The sequence below is a fragment of the Coturnix japonica genome, chromosome 7, assembly GCF_001577835.2.
Source record: "Coturnix japonica isolate 7356 chromosome 7, Coturnix japonica 2.1, whole genome shotgun sequence".
Lineage (NCBI taxonomy): Eukaryota > Metazoa > Chordata > Aves > Galliformes > Phasianidae > Coturnix > Coturnix japonica.
In genome coordinates this window covers 3,888,382-3,904,267 of record NC_029522.1, presented here as the reverse complement: position 1 = coordinate 3,904,267, position 15,886 = coordinate 3,888,382, and the positions used below count along the sequence as shown (strand labels likewise).

The following is a 15,886-nucleotide window of genomic DNA, read 5'->3' as shown; positions in this document are numbered from 1 at the left end:
CTCATTCTGTCATTTGCTTTCTAACAATTGGCAACAGACGGAAGGGAGGGTAAGCTACCATCTTTACAGAGTGTGCAATGAACAAGCACTCACCCAGATCAGGAGCTGCACCAGCACCACGTTTCCCTTCCTGCAGGCCAGGTGCAGGGCAGTGCGCCCATCGCCATCTCCGCAGGTCTCGTTTACCTCCTCCCTTGTGCCGTGGGCGAGGAGCAGGATGACGGTGCGCAGATCTTCCTCTGCTGTAGCCCTCAGGAGGTGTTGGCCAAGAGAAAGTTCCAGGCACTGCAGCGGGGCAAGGAAGAGCTTCTGCTCGTATTTTGCACGTATCCAGCGCTCTTTTTCCTCCCTAGAGAAGCCAAAAAGAAAACGTCACTCTGGCCTGGACTTGCTGCCTACCAGTGTGCTAGCAAATAGCAATCAATGGAAAGAAAGAAAGAAGATAAATCAGGCATATGGTGTCCACATTAGAGTTAAGGTGTGCAGCACAACACAGTACAGAAAATGTACAACATGTCCGTGTTTGAAACCTGAAGCGACCGGCACAGCACTGACAACTCTCAAACACCCCTCCTGCACCCTGGGCTTGCATTTCAAACAGCAGAGCAACCCCTGCAAGACATGGCCTTGCTTGCAGAGGTGCTTCCTCTTTCAAAAACTGAGTCATGTTTCCAATGCAAAAGACATATGGAGGGTCCTTCTGTTTGTTTCTCCAAAATGCGAACTATCAAAACAGCACTTTGAAGCGCCACTTCCTCCTGATACGTCAAATAACTATCAAAAGCTTTCTGGATGCTATTATGTTACAGGATAACAAGGACTACAAACAACTGGCTCTACTCTCTGTTACAATAATTAACATACAATTATGTGATCTAAGAGATCTAGCCCTAGACAAAGCCCCATTTCAAGGTACCTGAGGTAATCTGTGCAGCCTGTGAAAACCATATACATCATCTAGCAAGGCAACTTGTTACTGGTGACATATTTTTTCCTCCGGAGCACAAAAGGAAAAGCTCTGTTTACGCCTTTCAGCACTGTTTACACTACTCCCAGTAATCTAGTGTCAGGTTAGCCCTAATCTGTTTTTAAATACTTATGTAAACAGATCCTTCCAACAGCAAATCTGGATTAGTTTTGCATCATTTCCTGGTACATGCGGAGTGACCTTACTGTGACCTCTCTGGATGCTCTCATGCAGAGCTTCCCAAAGCATGAGCTTCTCTGCACCAACGACAATCTACCCTGCACACAGGTATAGGCCTTTTTATTCAGAGCAAAAGTGCAAACAGATAATTAACACAAAAAGCGCAGCGCTTAAATTAAACCTTTGAATGACTCCTGCCAGCTAAAAGGCACACAGACAAAAGAAAACATTTAGGGAGCCGCAAATTAACCTTTGATGGCAGGATCTGATAAACAGGATCAGTTCAGGTACTCAAGATGGAGAGGAGAAAGAAAATGACTTCTGTTGCCACTGTGATCCTTAACTCCTCTGTTAGCTGTGTTGTTTTAAGGTAAAGATACAGTGGAGGTCCTTTGAGGAGGCTGAACTGTATGTGACACACATACAGTTACTTACAATAAAACGTGCTCTCCTGCAGCATCACAACATCTCTAGGACCAGCACCCAGCCAGTGTTTAATATAGCTCTTGTCAGCTTTTTAAAGTATGTACTGAGGTATTGAGAGTGTAACCAATACACCCACTCCACATTTAAACATGCCAGACTGAAAAATGAAGCGACTGAGCCAGGCCTGTTTCACACCAGCGGCACATATCTGGGCTTTGGGGATTTATTCCATATACCCACAGACCCAAAAGGCAGAAAACACTTCATTTTCTGCCTGCATTGTAACTATCGCCATCTTTTTAGTGCTGTTGAATCTGCAAATGAACCCCCCTCCACGTCCACAGACCACCTCTGAGCAACTCTGGGCTCTAGCCACAGCATCAGCTGCTGTATAACCATGGCTGGAAGAGACGTCCCTTCTGTTTAAACTCAAGCCGTGTGACAGCAGTCTCCCACCTCTAATTACTATTCATCATAAACTGCATTACAGTGTGGAAACAGAGACTTGAGGTGGAGCTTTTTGATTTTTAGGCTGTTGTTTTACAAACCTGTTGGCATGAGTTTCACACCTGCCCTGTGCTGCATGGGAGCAGTGCAAAGACAAGCCAGACCGAGTGGTGGGGAGAGCATCCCCCAGACTCCAGTGCTGTGGTGGGAACACAGTGAACACTGCCAACAGGAGCAGAGATGTTTTAAAAGGCTCAGACATTTGGGGGCAGCACGTCACTGACATTGTCTATGGAATGAGATTTAGATCCTATTCAACTGTACAAACTGGGTACAAAGAAAGGTATGTTGTTTGGATTTTCTCACAGAAAATTACGCTTAATGACATGGGTAGGAGGAGGAGCATACTTGCCCATGCCTCGTGGACTGGTACAGCAGAAATATAGAAGGACCAACTCTGAAACATATTCTAGAAAGCCAACATCCACAGACCTCCTCTCTTCATTTCTAGCACAAACCATTGCATCCCAAATGATGAGTTGTGGGGACTTTCTTGGACAGCAGCTTCAGCTGCACTGCAAGCATCCACTTGGGACCCTGACAACACAACGTAAGTGCACTCACTCAGATGCCACAGTCTCACTTCTGGGGTCTACAGCCCGTCTTGGTTGAGGTTTCATATCCCCATAGGAAGGCCAGTCCAAGAGCAGAGTTGTCAGCAGTAGATCACTTGGCCTCATTCCAGGCCCCTGGAGGACCACCGTTCACATCCCCTGTTAGCTAATGAGCTAAAAAATGAATTATTGGAGCGGTCAGCAATAAGAAGGAAGAGGAGGCACAGTGTTTCGCTTCAGCCAGCACTGACATACCTTTAAATAAATCAACTGAATAAGAAGAGTACAAGGAAATGAGAGGAAGAGCAACTAATCAGAACATACTGAACTGATCCCCAAAAATAAAGAGCATGTACAATTAAACACAGGCTAGTAAATATTTCTCATACTTTCCTCCCTTTCTTGTAATTCTGCTTCTTCCACTCTAAACAACTCCCTCAACAATACAGTTTCGGTTCTAGTTGTCTTCATGTGACATCCATAAGCCAGAATGAGACTACTCTGCTTACTTACTGAGCTACTAAAATCCAGCAGAATCCCTTTTTCAAGATCAGTTAAAGCCAGTGTATTGGAGAAGCATCATCATCAGGTGCTCGGATGGCACCTACACACCTAGTGCTAGAGAACCTGTGAATTGCCTGTTTGTTAATGCAAATGCACGGGTGAATTAGAGATTATAAACTCCAGAGTAACAGATTATACAGCTATAGGAAGAAGAATGAAAGTAAGATTGGGCTTTGTTTGAGCTTTCTCTCTCTGAAGCTATCCATTCAAACTCAGACTTCCGAGAAAAGATTAACACCTTTCCGGATACACAAGGGCCAAATACAACAGGGTAAGACTGCAATATATTCTGCAGGAAAGGGATATAGTCCACTAAGCCCTGGCCTAAAACCACCACTAAGCTCTGCAAGTCTCCATCACTGGTGAACTCTATGTACAAAGTGGTATGAATAATGAAAACCCTGACAGAGCAGTGATACTGTACATAGGTAAGAGTTATTAGAAACAGATGAAAATTTCACTTCTCGGTTTATTTTCATCTCATTAGGTGCTTGCTTCTCAAGATAATGTCCAATTATTTAAATTACTCTGCCAGCCACATCACATCGTTATTATCTTGAAACATAAATACTGGGCACTGTGCGGGGGGAGGGTTAACTAGGTAGCATGAGAGAGCATAAAAAGCAGATTTGCTTAGAGCACAGTTTCCTTTCAGACCTACTCTTCACTCTCTGCTTGAGATCTTGCTCTGGAGATACTCATTCAGGAGCTCAGCCCTGTGCAGCTCGGTCTCTTCCAGAATGGTGCCTGGCTCAGCCATCTTGGTGAAAAGTGTTAAGTATTTTCTTCTCTCTTACTAAAAAAATTATTATTCTGTGACTGAGGAGGCCTCTAAACATTCTCTCTACTGCCATTCACCCAAACGTCAGTGCTGTGCGGGTGCCATGCTCATGTGCTGCCATTTCTGGATGCTTACTGAAGTGCAACGTTTAACGCTGCAATAACCTGGCTGGCTCAGCAGGAGAACTGCCAGATTTTCTCTGCTGTTGGACAGCTGACAAAGTTAATGTGTCTGTTCCAACAAAATGAAGTAAATCTAACTCCCATAGCTCCCAAACTCTGGGATCATCCCAGAATATGTCATTAGCTTTGTGGTCCAGCATGCAAGAAGCATACATCACCTAATGGCCAGTGCAGCCCTGCTGTCAGGGCTGGGTGGCTGATGGTGCCAGGGCTTGCCATTTAAAGAAAACCCTCTGCAATGACCCCACAGATGTCTGATAAACAGCACCAATTCAGTTAGAGTGGGGAATGCCGTGTTGTGATGGGTAAAAGGGAAGAAAAACATGGTGGGGGAAAGAACTGAAAACTTTGGAAAGGTTCACGATGCTTTTAATTGCAACTAGCAAAGGGAAGGGGGGAGATGAAGAGAAGGCAGGAAGAAAGGGCTAGCAGCAAGGAATTTCCAAAGTGTCTTCCTGTCCCAAGCAAAGCAGGAACTGGGAGGAGAGGCATGGAAGAGGAGCCGGGAACAATATGTTGAGAAAACACAGGGGCTTCCTCTCTCTGCAGGAGAAGACCCCACTCTATTGCAAAGTGAGTGCTTAGCAGTTGACTGCTTCCTAGCATGCATGCCTTCTCTCCCAGGCTGCGTTGCTAAGGGGGAAGGCGCACAGGACCACGAGGGATATGTAGGGCCCTGGCAAACAAGAGGGCTCCAGACAGCAAACAAAGACCGATGGCTATTTGTTCCTTAATTACAGAAAGCTTTCAAGAAGCGGGCCACTGTAAATCCTGCGTACCGAGAGAAGGAGGCAAAGGACTGAGATTTATGTGCACCAGGGCAAAGAGGAAATAAATATCTCCCTGGCTACTGATCAATATTATGAGTGTTTTGCCAACCTACAGGGTGTTTTATGAGCTGTAAGGACAGAAAGGGACCATTAATAATTAAATAAAGTCAACCTATTAAGCTTATTACTTCTTACAAGTTAAACAACCCCAATGGATGCAGAGTGGCCCTATGGCATGGCCAAAGGACAGCCACCACGCATCCCTGTGAGGCCTGACAGCACAGCTGGCCTACAGCTCCAGCCTGGGGTCCTCAGGCTTGGCAAGGCAGGCAGCTCAGCTAAGAAATGGTTTAATCCCATCTTGGTCACTCAAGTTATCCTGCAACTGTAGGCTCTGACTCTGAACTATCACACAAATGACGGCAAACTTTTGTTTTCATTGCACGATGCTCAGTTGATAAAAGGTATCAACCCTGAAATTACTCTGCATTAAGCTAAGGGAAAGCTATATGACATACATCTGTGGGGGACACTGCAGATGCTAAGAAAAGGCTTGTTGAGAAGGCAGACAAATGTAAGATCTGCAAGATGGTTGAGTCTTTTCTCAATACAAACCAAAGCCTTTTTGTTCTGTGCAACTGTGCAGAACAAAAGCAGCCCCTTGAGATTGAAGATAAAATTTGGAGGACTCCAGAAATTTTCTTTGCTGCTAAATCCAAAAGCCAAATTAAAAAGCACTGCAAACAGCAGATGAGGATGGGTTCCTCCTAAGATGTGCAAGGAGAGACCTTATGAGCACCCCAAACAAAACAGCAATGGATGGCCACCACCTCTCACCAACTGTTTATCAGACCACTGCAAGCATGCTGTGTTCACAGCCTCGTCACTTCTACCTTATGCACTGACGAAGAGGCACATAAATAACCTTGCAAAAGTTAGATCAAAATCTCTCCCTGTGCTGACTACCAAACAGAAGGTGAGATTTCACTGTGTGGTTCTATACTGCATGGACTGGACACAGCCCATTCCCCTTTCTTGTTCTGTCAATGTCAACACGTAGGGAAAAATTACTACCTACAACTACTACCTAAAAAGATTCCATTACTTTGCAATTTGTTAACACTAATTTTCTCCTATGTTACGGATACACTGGACGCAATATTATCTTAAATATAGCTCAAGAAATGATAATAGACTTTTTTCCTCCCTTCTTCTGGGGAACACTATGAAAATAGCACGTGAAATAAATTTTAACACAAAACATGGAAGTAGTTCTGAATAGATAATTGAACTGCAGCGAGTGATTAGGAAGAAAATGAAGGCAGTCTGTTATCTTGGATATATATGTCAAAGCCAGGAGCTGTTTTCACCTCAAACCAGGCTCCTGCCTTTATGTTCACATCTAGAGGAAGCTCTTGCACGGTATTAAAAAAAAGAAAAGAAGTGACACACAAATATTTCAATGCATAAATTTCAATAATCTGTGCCAGCTGAGAGACAGAGCGAGGTAGCCAAGTAAGGTTCCCACAGACTCAGAGTAATGTGGCATATAACAGGGACGTACATCAGCGATATGCTTTACAGCAGCTCCTCCCGTGATGCGACTATCACAGTGCATTAAGGATACCATAACAGTCGCTGATGTGATCTGCTTTGGAACGTATCACATCATAAACAGATGAAAGAAGAGAAATGGAGCCTTTCCTCTGCTCACAATGCTGTAAAGTGGATGAGTATCATAACTAGGAGTGCACCAATGCTTTATAAATAATGAGATGGGAAAAAACCTCTAAGGTCTACCCGAAGGCCTGATGAACTTGCTGCATAGACATTAAAGAGATCTTAAATGCCAGCGTGCTTAGTATACCAAGGTGGCTTCAATGACCTGAAATGTAAAAGCACGTTCTGGGCTGCAGAATGTGAACATAATCTTTACCTGAGGGTCAGGAACTGAGAGAGGACAGTCTAAATACAACACTTCTCCGAGACGTTCACAAATTTTCTTGACAGTTTTGATCCTTTGTTGCCAGTAACTCCCAAGCAACGCTATAGTTTGGTTTACAAAACAAAAACCCTTTGAGGGGGTTTTAATATTATCTTAATTTGGCAGAAGCAGTAAGACGACACTTTTTGGAGTATTTGGGAAAAAACTCCATAAAACACTACACTAAATTTATGTCGGACATAAAAGAGAAAATACAAGTGATAAACATTGTACTTGAGCATAGACTGTGAGGAAAAACACATTTGGAACAGCAAGAAAATAAAAACAAGCACTCTTCCTTCTCAAGCCAGCGGTGGAAGGATGGCATGGTTGCAGCTAAAGGTTTTGAGGACTGAGAAGAACCTGCATCCTGTCGGGCACCTTCCTTGACCCATGTTCTTCAGATACCACAGGGCCCTGCTAGCTGGCCAAACCTTCCCTTGTCACTTGGAGGTCTCCCTTCTGCTTCCTCTTGTAATCACCTCCCAAATTCTCCACATCAGCATTTCTAATGTATCTCACACCCTCCTGCCCATTCTTCTGCACAAACTCTAATCATTAGTTCATCAGCTGCCTTGGTTTCCTCTTAACTCTTGCTGATTCTATGGACTCTACAGAAATCATTCATATGGCCAGACTCTCCCATTATTTTTTTTATTTTTTATTACTGTTTTTATTTAATGGAAATGATGCCTGTCTTGACAAGGCATCTCTCAGAAAACAATGGGAATTCCTTCTGATTCAGCTGTGGTGGACTGCAGCTGTTTGACACCTTTCTACAACCACAGACACTGCTGTTTAAAAAGGGCTGTTGGTAAACCAGCACCGGTTGCTTAGAATGCAAGAGACTAAGAGTCATCAAGATTAAAAAAAAAAAGGAAAAAAAAACCTTGAGAGATCACCAGCCCTTAGCATTCACAGAAACCTTTGAGGTTTCCTCCATACCTAAGAAATGAAAGTGCTGTACCAACATGCAGAAGAGCTTCTTTACAGTAACGGTGAAGGAGCACTAGAAGAGGTTGCCCAGAGATGTTGTGGAGTCTCCTCCTATTGAGGCACTCCTCACTCATCTAGATGCCTACCTGCGTGACCTACTGTAGGGTACATGCTTTGGCAGGAGCTTGGACTCAATGATCTCTTTGAGATCCCTTCCAACCCTTTGCAAAAGGCAAACACACCTCCTGCTGAGGTGGACGAAGCTGCCAGAAGGGCTACGCAACACCAAGGTGCCCAAAGAGAAGAGACTTGAAATGGGCTCAGCTATCAGAAGATACGTGAGTGCTCAAGTACTGCTGAAGCATTTCTAATTGCACACCTACTTCTATTAATCGCTCGCAAACCTTTTGGCTTTTATGATTTACAAGCCATATGGTTAGTGCTTAACAAAGGGAAACCCAGATAAAACCCAACAGCAAAGAAAATATGCATAGGAGATGCCTGCCAAAAGCGACAGCAAATTCCACTTTAAGAGAACCTCTGGAGAGAGGTGCTCAGGAATTAAAAGCTGTGTGCCAAAATGACAACCTCTTCGACAATTGCCAAAGCATCGCATCTATGAGTGCCCTCTCTCTTTCAGCCACTCTCCTGCAATCCCTCTTCAGGACACATTTGGAAATTATTTAAAAAAATAAAAGATAAAATATCCCGTATCTGTTACCAATTAGAAGAAACACGTGAATATTATTTTCTAATTTGTGGCTCCAATGTGCCTCTTAAAAGCAGACTCACTGAAACAATTACATTGACTCCTGAATATTTCTATCGTGCTCCTGAAAATTCCCTAACGTGGGTATCTCCTCCTCTGCCTGATGTGCCCCAGGGCTGCATGTATCAATAAGTACATCAAAGCCCTGAACGTGAACTGCCAAAACACTGTAATTTCTATGAAGCGTATACGCCAGTTTGTGGCAGCTGCAGCCCAAGGGCTGCCAAACTGATTAGTCCGCTCCTAATGGTCTTCGTGCAACTTGGATTTGCAACAAGGGGGTGGGAAGGAGGAATGACTGAAGGAGGATAAAAAGTTGAATAGTAAACACACGGTTCTCTACTCTGGTCAAGTCGTCCACTACAGAAACGACCAATTTTCAGCTGGCTTTTGACGTGCAGGCTCTAAGCCAGGATTTATAATGGTATCGTTGGAGGTTTCTTTTTAAAACCCCGACACAGTGCGACTTGAGTGACTACCTCCTGAAAATTGGTAATTTCCTGGTGGTTAGCAGGAGAAGGTCTGCCAATGAGAAAGCAGAACTTGCTAATAAATTTATAGTGCGTTATATGCCAATTAGACCCCTTCAGCCATTCAAGAGGCAGGGCCACCAATCAGGTTATCACTCCACAAATGTACTCTTTAGAGCTGATCTCATCACAAATCAATCCTGCATTTAGAGTGCAATTCTCATTAGTATTACTGAGGAATGCACTTGTGAAACAATGCAAGAAGGCGTTTTTCTTCTCCCCTCTAAGTGTCCTTCCCCAGTGCCCCGTGCACAGCTATTTACTTCTTGCACACAGTCACGTCTGAACTTCAAATGGTAAATAATCATTCTGAATACCACATTAATTCTGCGTCGAACCAGATTTATTACACGCGTCATACTCGGGAGTTTCACCGTCATTCACAAGCCATCCGTGAATCTGTTGGTTAAATTACATCCTTGTATCTGACCATGCACCATGCAATGTTCTATCAATACAGTGACTCGGAGCAGATCTCTCAGCTTCCCACCCCATGACATCGACAAGTGCGAAGACACCTAGTGCTGATTATCTGGCCATCACAGACAGAAAAAGGAAAAATACAGAAGAAGGGGGAAAAAAGGTGGTCTGTATGGTTTTACACACTCAGTGTACATACAGATCTACCTTAAAACTCTGGCCACAGCATATAGACACATGCTTGGTGGCAACAGCCTATTCAAGTAACATTGGTTTCAGCTCTGTAATCCAAGGCAGCACAAAGATGCCTATCGGTTAGGGACACCAGCTAATCTGAATCACCAGTGATGCACTTTTCTTTCGGTAACTCCTTTTCCTCCTCAAGCTAGGCTCAGACCTCAGAGAAGCACGCTCCAGACATCTGACCCAACCCTAGGTGGCCTCTTCAAAAGTCTTTTGCATTCGTGCCAGCAGTTGATCAAATTTGTTCTGATTGAGCTAAATGCTTTGTGATTTGCTCTTGTCAGCTGCCACAGTAAGAGCACCAGGAGGAGACAAAAGTAGTGATTGTGGTTGTTTTGGTGCTGAGTGCTAGCGCGATATCCCTGTGTGGCTCAGGAGAAGGGTCCTAGCTCACGCCAAGGGGAGCAACCAGTGATGGCTTCCACATGCTCCATCCTCATCACTCTGCACAGTGCCCAAGAGCACTGGTACGTGGCTGCTGCTCTCTGCCTGCTCGACAGACAGAACATCCCATCCTATTGCTGAGGAAAGTTAACTCTGACATGAGAAACACCAAAGCACCGTTCAAACCCGGCAGCACCCCATCCCCCTGCTTTCCCTCACATGCACCAGGTAAGCTCAGTTTCAGTTGCGGCAGACTGACTGCTGCTTGCCAAACTATCACCCTCCTTGCTTTACATTCTGTAGACCCTTCACAGAAAAAAGCAACCTTAAGAACAAGACGCCTCAGCCTTGGGCTGTCACCTGCATCTTATTTCTCCTTAACCTCCTAAATAACACTGGAATTCACTCTGTCCCCTGATGGGCACCGTAATGAGAACCACCTGTCAATCACGGCTCCATTAGCCTGGACAGACTTTCACTTCCTGAAACAATTTATTGGATTCCCAAACGCCAGCGGGCCCTCTTCCTTTTGAGCCGGGTTTTTCGGGGAGCTATTCAGTGGGAGTGGGTCTCCCTTCTGCTCCTGCTGAGTGGCCATTGTTTCCCCTTTTCCTCATGCAAACAGTTTCCTGAGCCGACCCATCTCTTCTATCCTGGGCAGGCCAAGGGCTTGCCAAAAACTTTTTTTCTGATTGCTCAGTTCACCGGCGCGATACAAAACAAAACCTACCGGTTGTTAGCAGCCCTGGGTCAGTCAGGGTAGGAATTAACATTAACCCCTTCTATGACTTGGCGGCAGGCTCAGGCCCGAGACTGGGCCGCACCACCGTGACCTTTGGGGCTCCGAGGCTCTTGGTGCAACGTTCTCACCCAACGGAACAAAGATCTGCTCCTAGTTTGCATGAAATGGAAGAAAATGTCCTCCTCTTTCCCTTGCTTACACTCAAACTGCAGTGCAAAGAAAATCTTACTAATAGGAGATAAAACCGCTTTAGTTGAAACGTTATCTCAAAAAGGAGCATTTTCATTTCCCTGAATGTGTGCAGTCCTTACGAGGTTCATTTGCAACGTGCACGCCTGCTTTGATGAGATAATAAAATGTATTTTACTTAAAAATACTTCCATATCCCTCCACCCTCCCCCAAGGAATTTAAATGGTCAGTTAATCTTTCTGCTTCAGAACAACCCACTGAGTAAATAAAAGAGGTCTCCGGATTATATAAACCGATATTCTTTCGTTCTAATGCTGGTCCATGAAGACCGCAGTACACTGTGTAACTGCACCTGAGCGTTAGCTATGTGCCCTTTAGTACACATCACTTTAACTTTTAGCCTGGTAAAGGAGAAATGGAAACAAGATGATAGTTATCTGCAGCCTTCTGTGACTCTCGAGTCAGTAGTAAACGGGAGGACTCGTTAGCGCCATAGTGATCCAATCAGGATGAAATTATGCAGCCATGTAAGAAATAATATCTATTAGGCTAATTTAATCAACGAATACTTTACAGATGAATTAGAATGCAGAATCCAATTATTTCAAACATTTGGACTTGTCAGCTGCTGTGGTTTTTAAGCAGTGGAAGGGGAGAAAAGAAAGGTTTAAGGATCCTTTGCAGATGACAGAGGCTGGGGTGTATTTATAACAGGAGAGCTTATAGCAGCAGCAAACTGACAACTACAATCAGCACCTTCCGCTGCTCAGACAGCTCACACCCAGGCGGCTCTAATCTAACCTCCCTCCATGGCTTCTGCGTTGTGTTGCTTTGGGATATTGGTATAGACAGCTTGATTTGCTGTTTCAGTGGCTGATAATTGCTGTCTCAAGTCTTTATAATTTCCTCTTGCCAGTCACCCTTTTAAAAGGAGGCTTACACTCTAATTATAATAGGTCTTTTTTGTTTTGATGATAAGAGGTGCCCCTGGATAGGTAAAACACCCTCATGCTGCAGAATTCTGTTGGTTGTGCCCAATATTTATTCCCCTCAGAAAGGAAGAGCTTAGTTTGCAGTGCCAAGTGAAGAGAAATGGTATACACTTAATTACTACTCGAAGGGGAAATTAGTTTAATACGCAACTTGAGTCAAATAGGATAGGACAGAAGAACTGAAGACAGAGAGTATGCACAATGCATATCCTAGATGCAGTGCTACAGAACATCTACTGTGCCAGGCCACAAGATCCTAACATCGATTAGAAGACCATCATCCCTCCAGCAAGGAGATCTGTGGATGGTGTGCTCTGCCCCTTGAACAGGGGTATCAGAAATGCCACATCCACAGCCTCTCCATAGAGAACGTTCCTGCGAACCCACTGGGTTTGCAGCTCGAGCTAAGGAAAATTCAGGCGATGCTGTTTGCTTATGTACTTCTTTTGAATACTAGAGCAAACTCATGAAAACACACACAGAAAACATTTTGCCTGTTGCAGAGTGCGGATGCCCCATTGCTCTGTAATGTCTGCACTGTAATTCCCCAAATACCTGTGATCCAAACATTCTCCTGCCCTGTCATCTGGAGCAGTTAATGGATGCTCTCATTGACTGTCTCTTGCTTATTTAAAAACTTAATGCTCTTCTGATGCCCAAATTACAGCTGTTTCACGTGATGGATTAGCACAAATTATGGGAGTGACAATTTTCTGCAATCTGTAGAATATCAGATTTTGATTACTTCAGGAAGAAAAAGTAAAGTTAGAAGCAAACTGTTTTGATTGATAAGGAGCAGAGGAATACTTAATGCAGTGGTTCATTGGAAGCCTTGATGAATGCCTGGCAGGACTATGATGAGTCTCCACAGAAGACACGTAATAGCTCTGGGAAGATTTAGGATATTTATCGCTCAAATAAAACAAAACCAAGTGAGATGAGTAGGTGAAGATGCACAGGGTGATTGCAATCTGCTGATCGAGAACAAATATAATTCTGATTCTCGTAGAGCAAAAACAAACTCATTTGCCAGCTCCCCTATAGAAGAACGCTAAAGGTTATTTTAGGAACCTCAGGTACTTTCTCCAGCAAAGACCACTCCAGATTCAAGTCTTCAGTGCAGATTATCCTCAGTTAACTCTGGAAGCTGTTCTGCAGCACCAACATCACTGTGGGCTCTGCTCCTTCCAGTGGCACCATTTCCAGCTATGAGCCTACCAGCTTCAAGCTGAGAAAGGTTTTCCAAAAAGACAGTGCTTAGCTACCTGCTCAAGATGGTACACAATGATGTCTAACTTTTGCTCCGAGGAATGGTAGAGAGCCTCTGTGAAGAGACAGGCTGCTTTCTTATCAACTACATATCTCTCCTCGTCAGGACTTTGATGGCAATATAATGTCAACAATCGTCCTTGTGTTCTAGTGATGTTAAAGCAGATGTGATCCCTTCGCTCTCAAACAGTTGCTGAACTGCATCTCTGTGAAAACTCCTAGAGATCGCTCTGACTGTGAGCAAGGGAGGGACTCTGTACTGAAAGCATCTTCCCCAAACAATGCAGGCTAAGGGAATCTTCTGAGACATACAACGAAGAAGAAAGCTACTGGTGCAGAGTATGATGCATCTGAAGAGAGACTTGGTGACCCAAGATTGAAACAGTTGTCTTGAGTGGAGTTTGTCTATTCTGAAAAGAAGCGGGGGAGACTCCAACTAATCCATCAGCAGTCCACCTCTGGCAGACAGACACACTGATTAGAAATGACAGCTTTGCAGCAGGTTCAGAACCAACCTGTACTACAACTCTCTAGCTCTTGTACATTGCTGCAAAAGCTCAGAGCTACAGCTAGCCTGGCTATTTCCAGCCTTCCTAGCTTACCTGCTTAAAGAATCTATACAACAATATGTGGTGTGATGGGAACACCAGGGGCTTTGGCTGGTACTCTGAGGAAGATACAGAAGATCCTGGGTATGCTTGCAATTGAATTTGCAGGCAGAGAACACAACAGCTTTAGATGTTGCTTTGATACTTGGGATGCAGAGCAGATCCCAATGGCAGGGTTTATTACTGCTGAGTACCAAGTCAGACCAGGCAAGAATGATGACAAAGATCTCACCCCCCCAAATAAATAGACTTTTAAGGGCTCTTAGGCTAGGCCATCACACATCCCAAATCACACCCCTTCTACCAGTAATATCTGGATAAGATTCTTAAGCAGTATGTAACCAAACAATTTTTGTACAGTAAAGGTTTCTTCCTTATAAGCAAATCCCCAAACCACCCCAAATGCCTAACAGACCTAGCTGGTTATTTTATACAGGCTTTATAATGAAAAAAACCCCACAACCCAAAACGAAAACATTTCTACCGTCTCACATTTCTATTCCGGATGTGATCTGATGTTGAGAATGCATGCTCAGTTTCTTTTCTTCATTAGGAAATTCCACATTTTCCATCTGACAAAAGCCATTCACAGCTCCCAGAAGGAGTCAGAAGGATGCCTGGCCACTTTCTGAGCATTTATTTAATATTTTTAGCTCACGGATCAGGCCAGAAAGGATGGTCCATTGAGAAATCCCAGGTCTGGCTGGCAGACCGCATCCCACAACACGTGTGCAGTGGGAATCTGCACTCACTCAGCACTAAAAAACAAGCTAAGAAAGCAGCTTGTGTGAGAGGCAGAAGTAGGAATCTGCCCCTAAATACTGCATCTTGGCGGTGTGATCTGATGGTGCTCCTGCCTCACCGAACCACGCCTGGTGTGCTAAGTGCCAGCAGTCACAGCCATCATGCTGTTTGCTTGCAGTACATCTTTTGGGAATCGCTTTCACTTCTGAAGAATACAACAATGTATCGGCTACCTCTAATCCTGCCTGGATGCTTAGAAAATGCTATCACTCCCTTAGAGATCAAGTGGGCAGCGGCCCCTTAACAGGAACTGGTCTATGAGCTACCACCACATGTCTAATTAATGACCCTGCCAGTCGCAGCTGGAAGAGCTGAGCTGGGGGTGATTAATTAAATTAGCTGGCAGAGGAAATTACAGTGGAAAAGCCAAAGTTTGATTGCTCCATAATTAACCGCAGTGCAAATAATATCTGCATCTATAACTTCCAGCGATGAGATCAGAAGCCAATTGAATTTGGCACTGATTGAAGCTGTAAATATCCTGTGGTGAAAAATGATAGGTTTGTTCTGAAGGGAAAACTTACAGAAATGGACATCCAGCGGATGCAAAAGGGGAGCAGGGGACACGGGAGGAAAGAGCACTGGAATTAGGTTCTCTATTTCAGCCAAGAGCTGATTTCTGTAAGCTTCTGGCATGGCAGTGAACTCAACATAAAACAGAGAAATCTTCTCAAAATTCAGCACCTACAGCTGCTGAATGCTTTAAGAGATGTGGTAAACCTAGAAAGCAAAAGCGTTCTAGATCATCCAGCCCCTTGCCTTGTGTTCAATACCATTGAGATTTACTGCTGTACCCTGGGAGATAAATGCACAGAACAATTTGCCTCATAACCAGCCTCAACATTCCTTCCCATCTTCATCCTCTAAGGAACACTGATTGGACCACAAGAACCTATTTTCCACCTCCCAATGTTATTGAATTTCTATAAACCTTTGCAATTATTTCACTAGCCCCTTACGCATCCCCTCCCCAAACTACCCACTGAAGACATGAAACCTTCTCCGAGCTTCCCTTTCACTTTAGAAGGCCCTGGTCACATCATGCATTGATCTCAACCCCTGTATCAAGCCAACATGCTGTGAT

At 44.2% G+C, this 15,886-nt stretch overlaps 1 protein-coding gene across 12 annotated transcripts in view; it reads right to left on the bottom strand.

The window, feature by feature from the left end:
- Window positions 1-15,886, bottom strand: part of AGAP1 (ArfGAP with GTPase domain, ankyrin repeat and PH domain 1) — a 257,074-nt gene that overhangs the window by 5,132 nt on the left and 236,056 nt on the right. For all 12 annotated transcript variants that reach the window (XM_015867759.2, XM_015867760.2, XM_015867762.2 and 9 more), the window contains one exon: window positions 94-349. In XM_015867759.2, coding sequence (XP_015723245.1) covers window positions 94-349 — 256 coding nt within the window. The remainder of the gene's footprint in view (window positions 1-93; window positions 350-15,886) is intronic.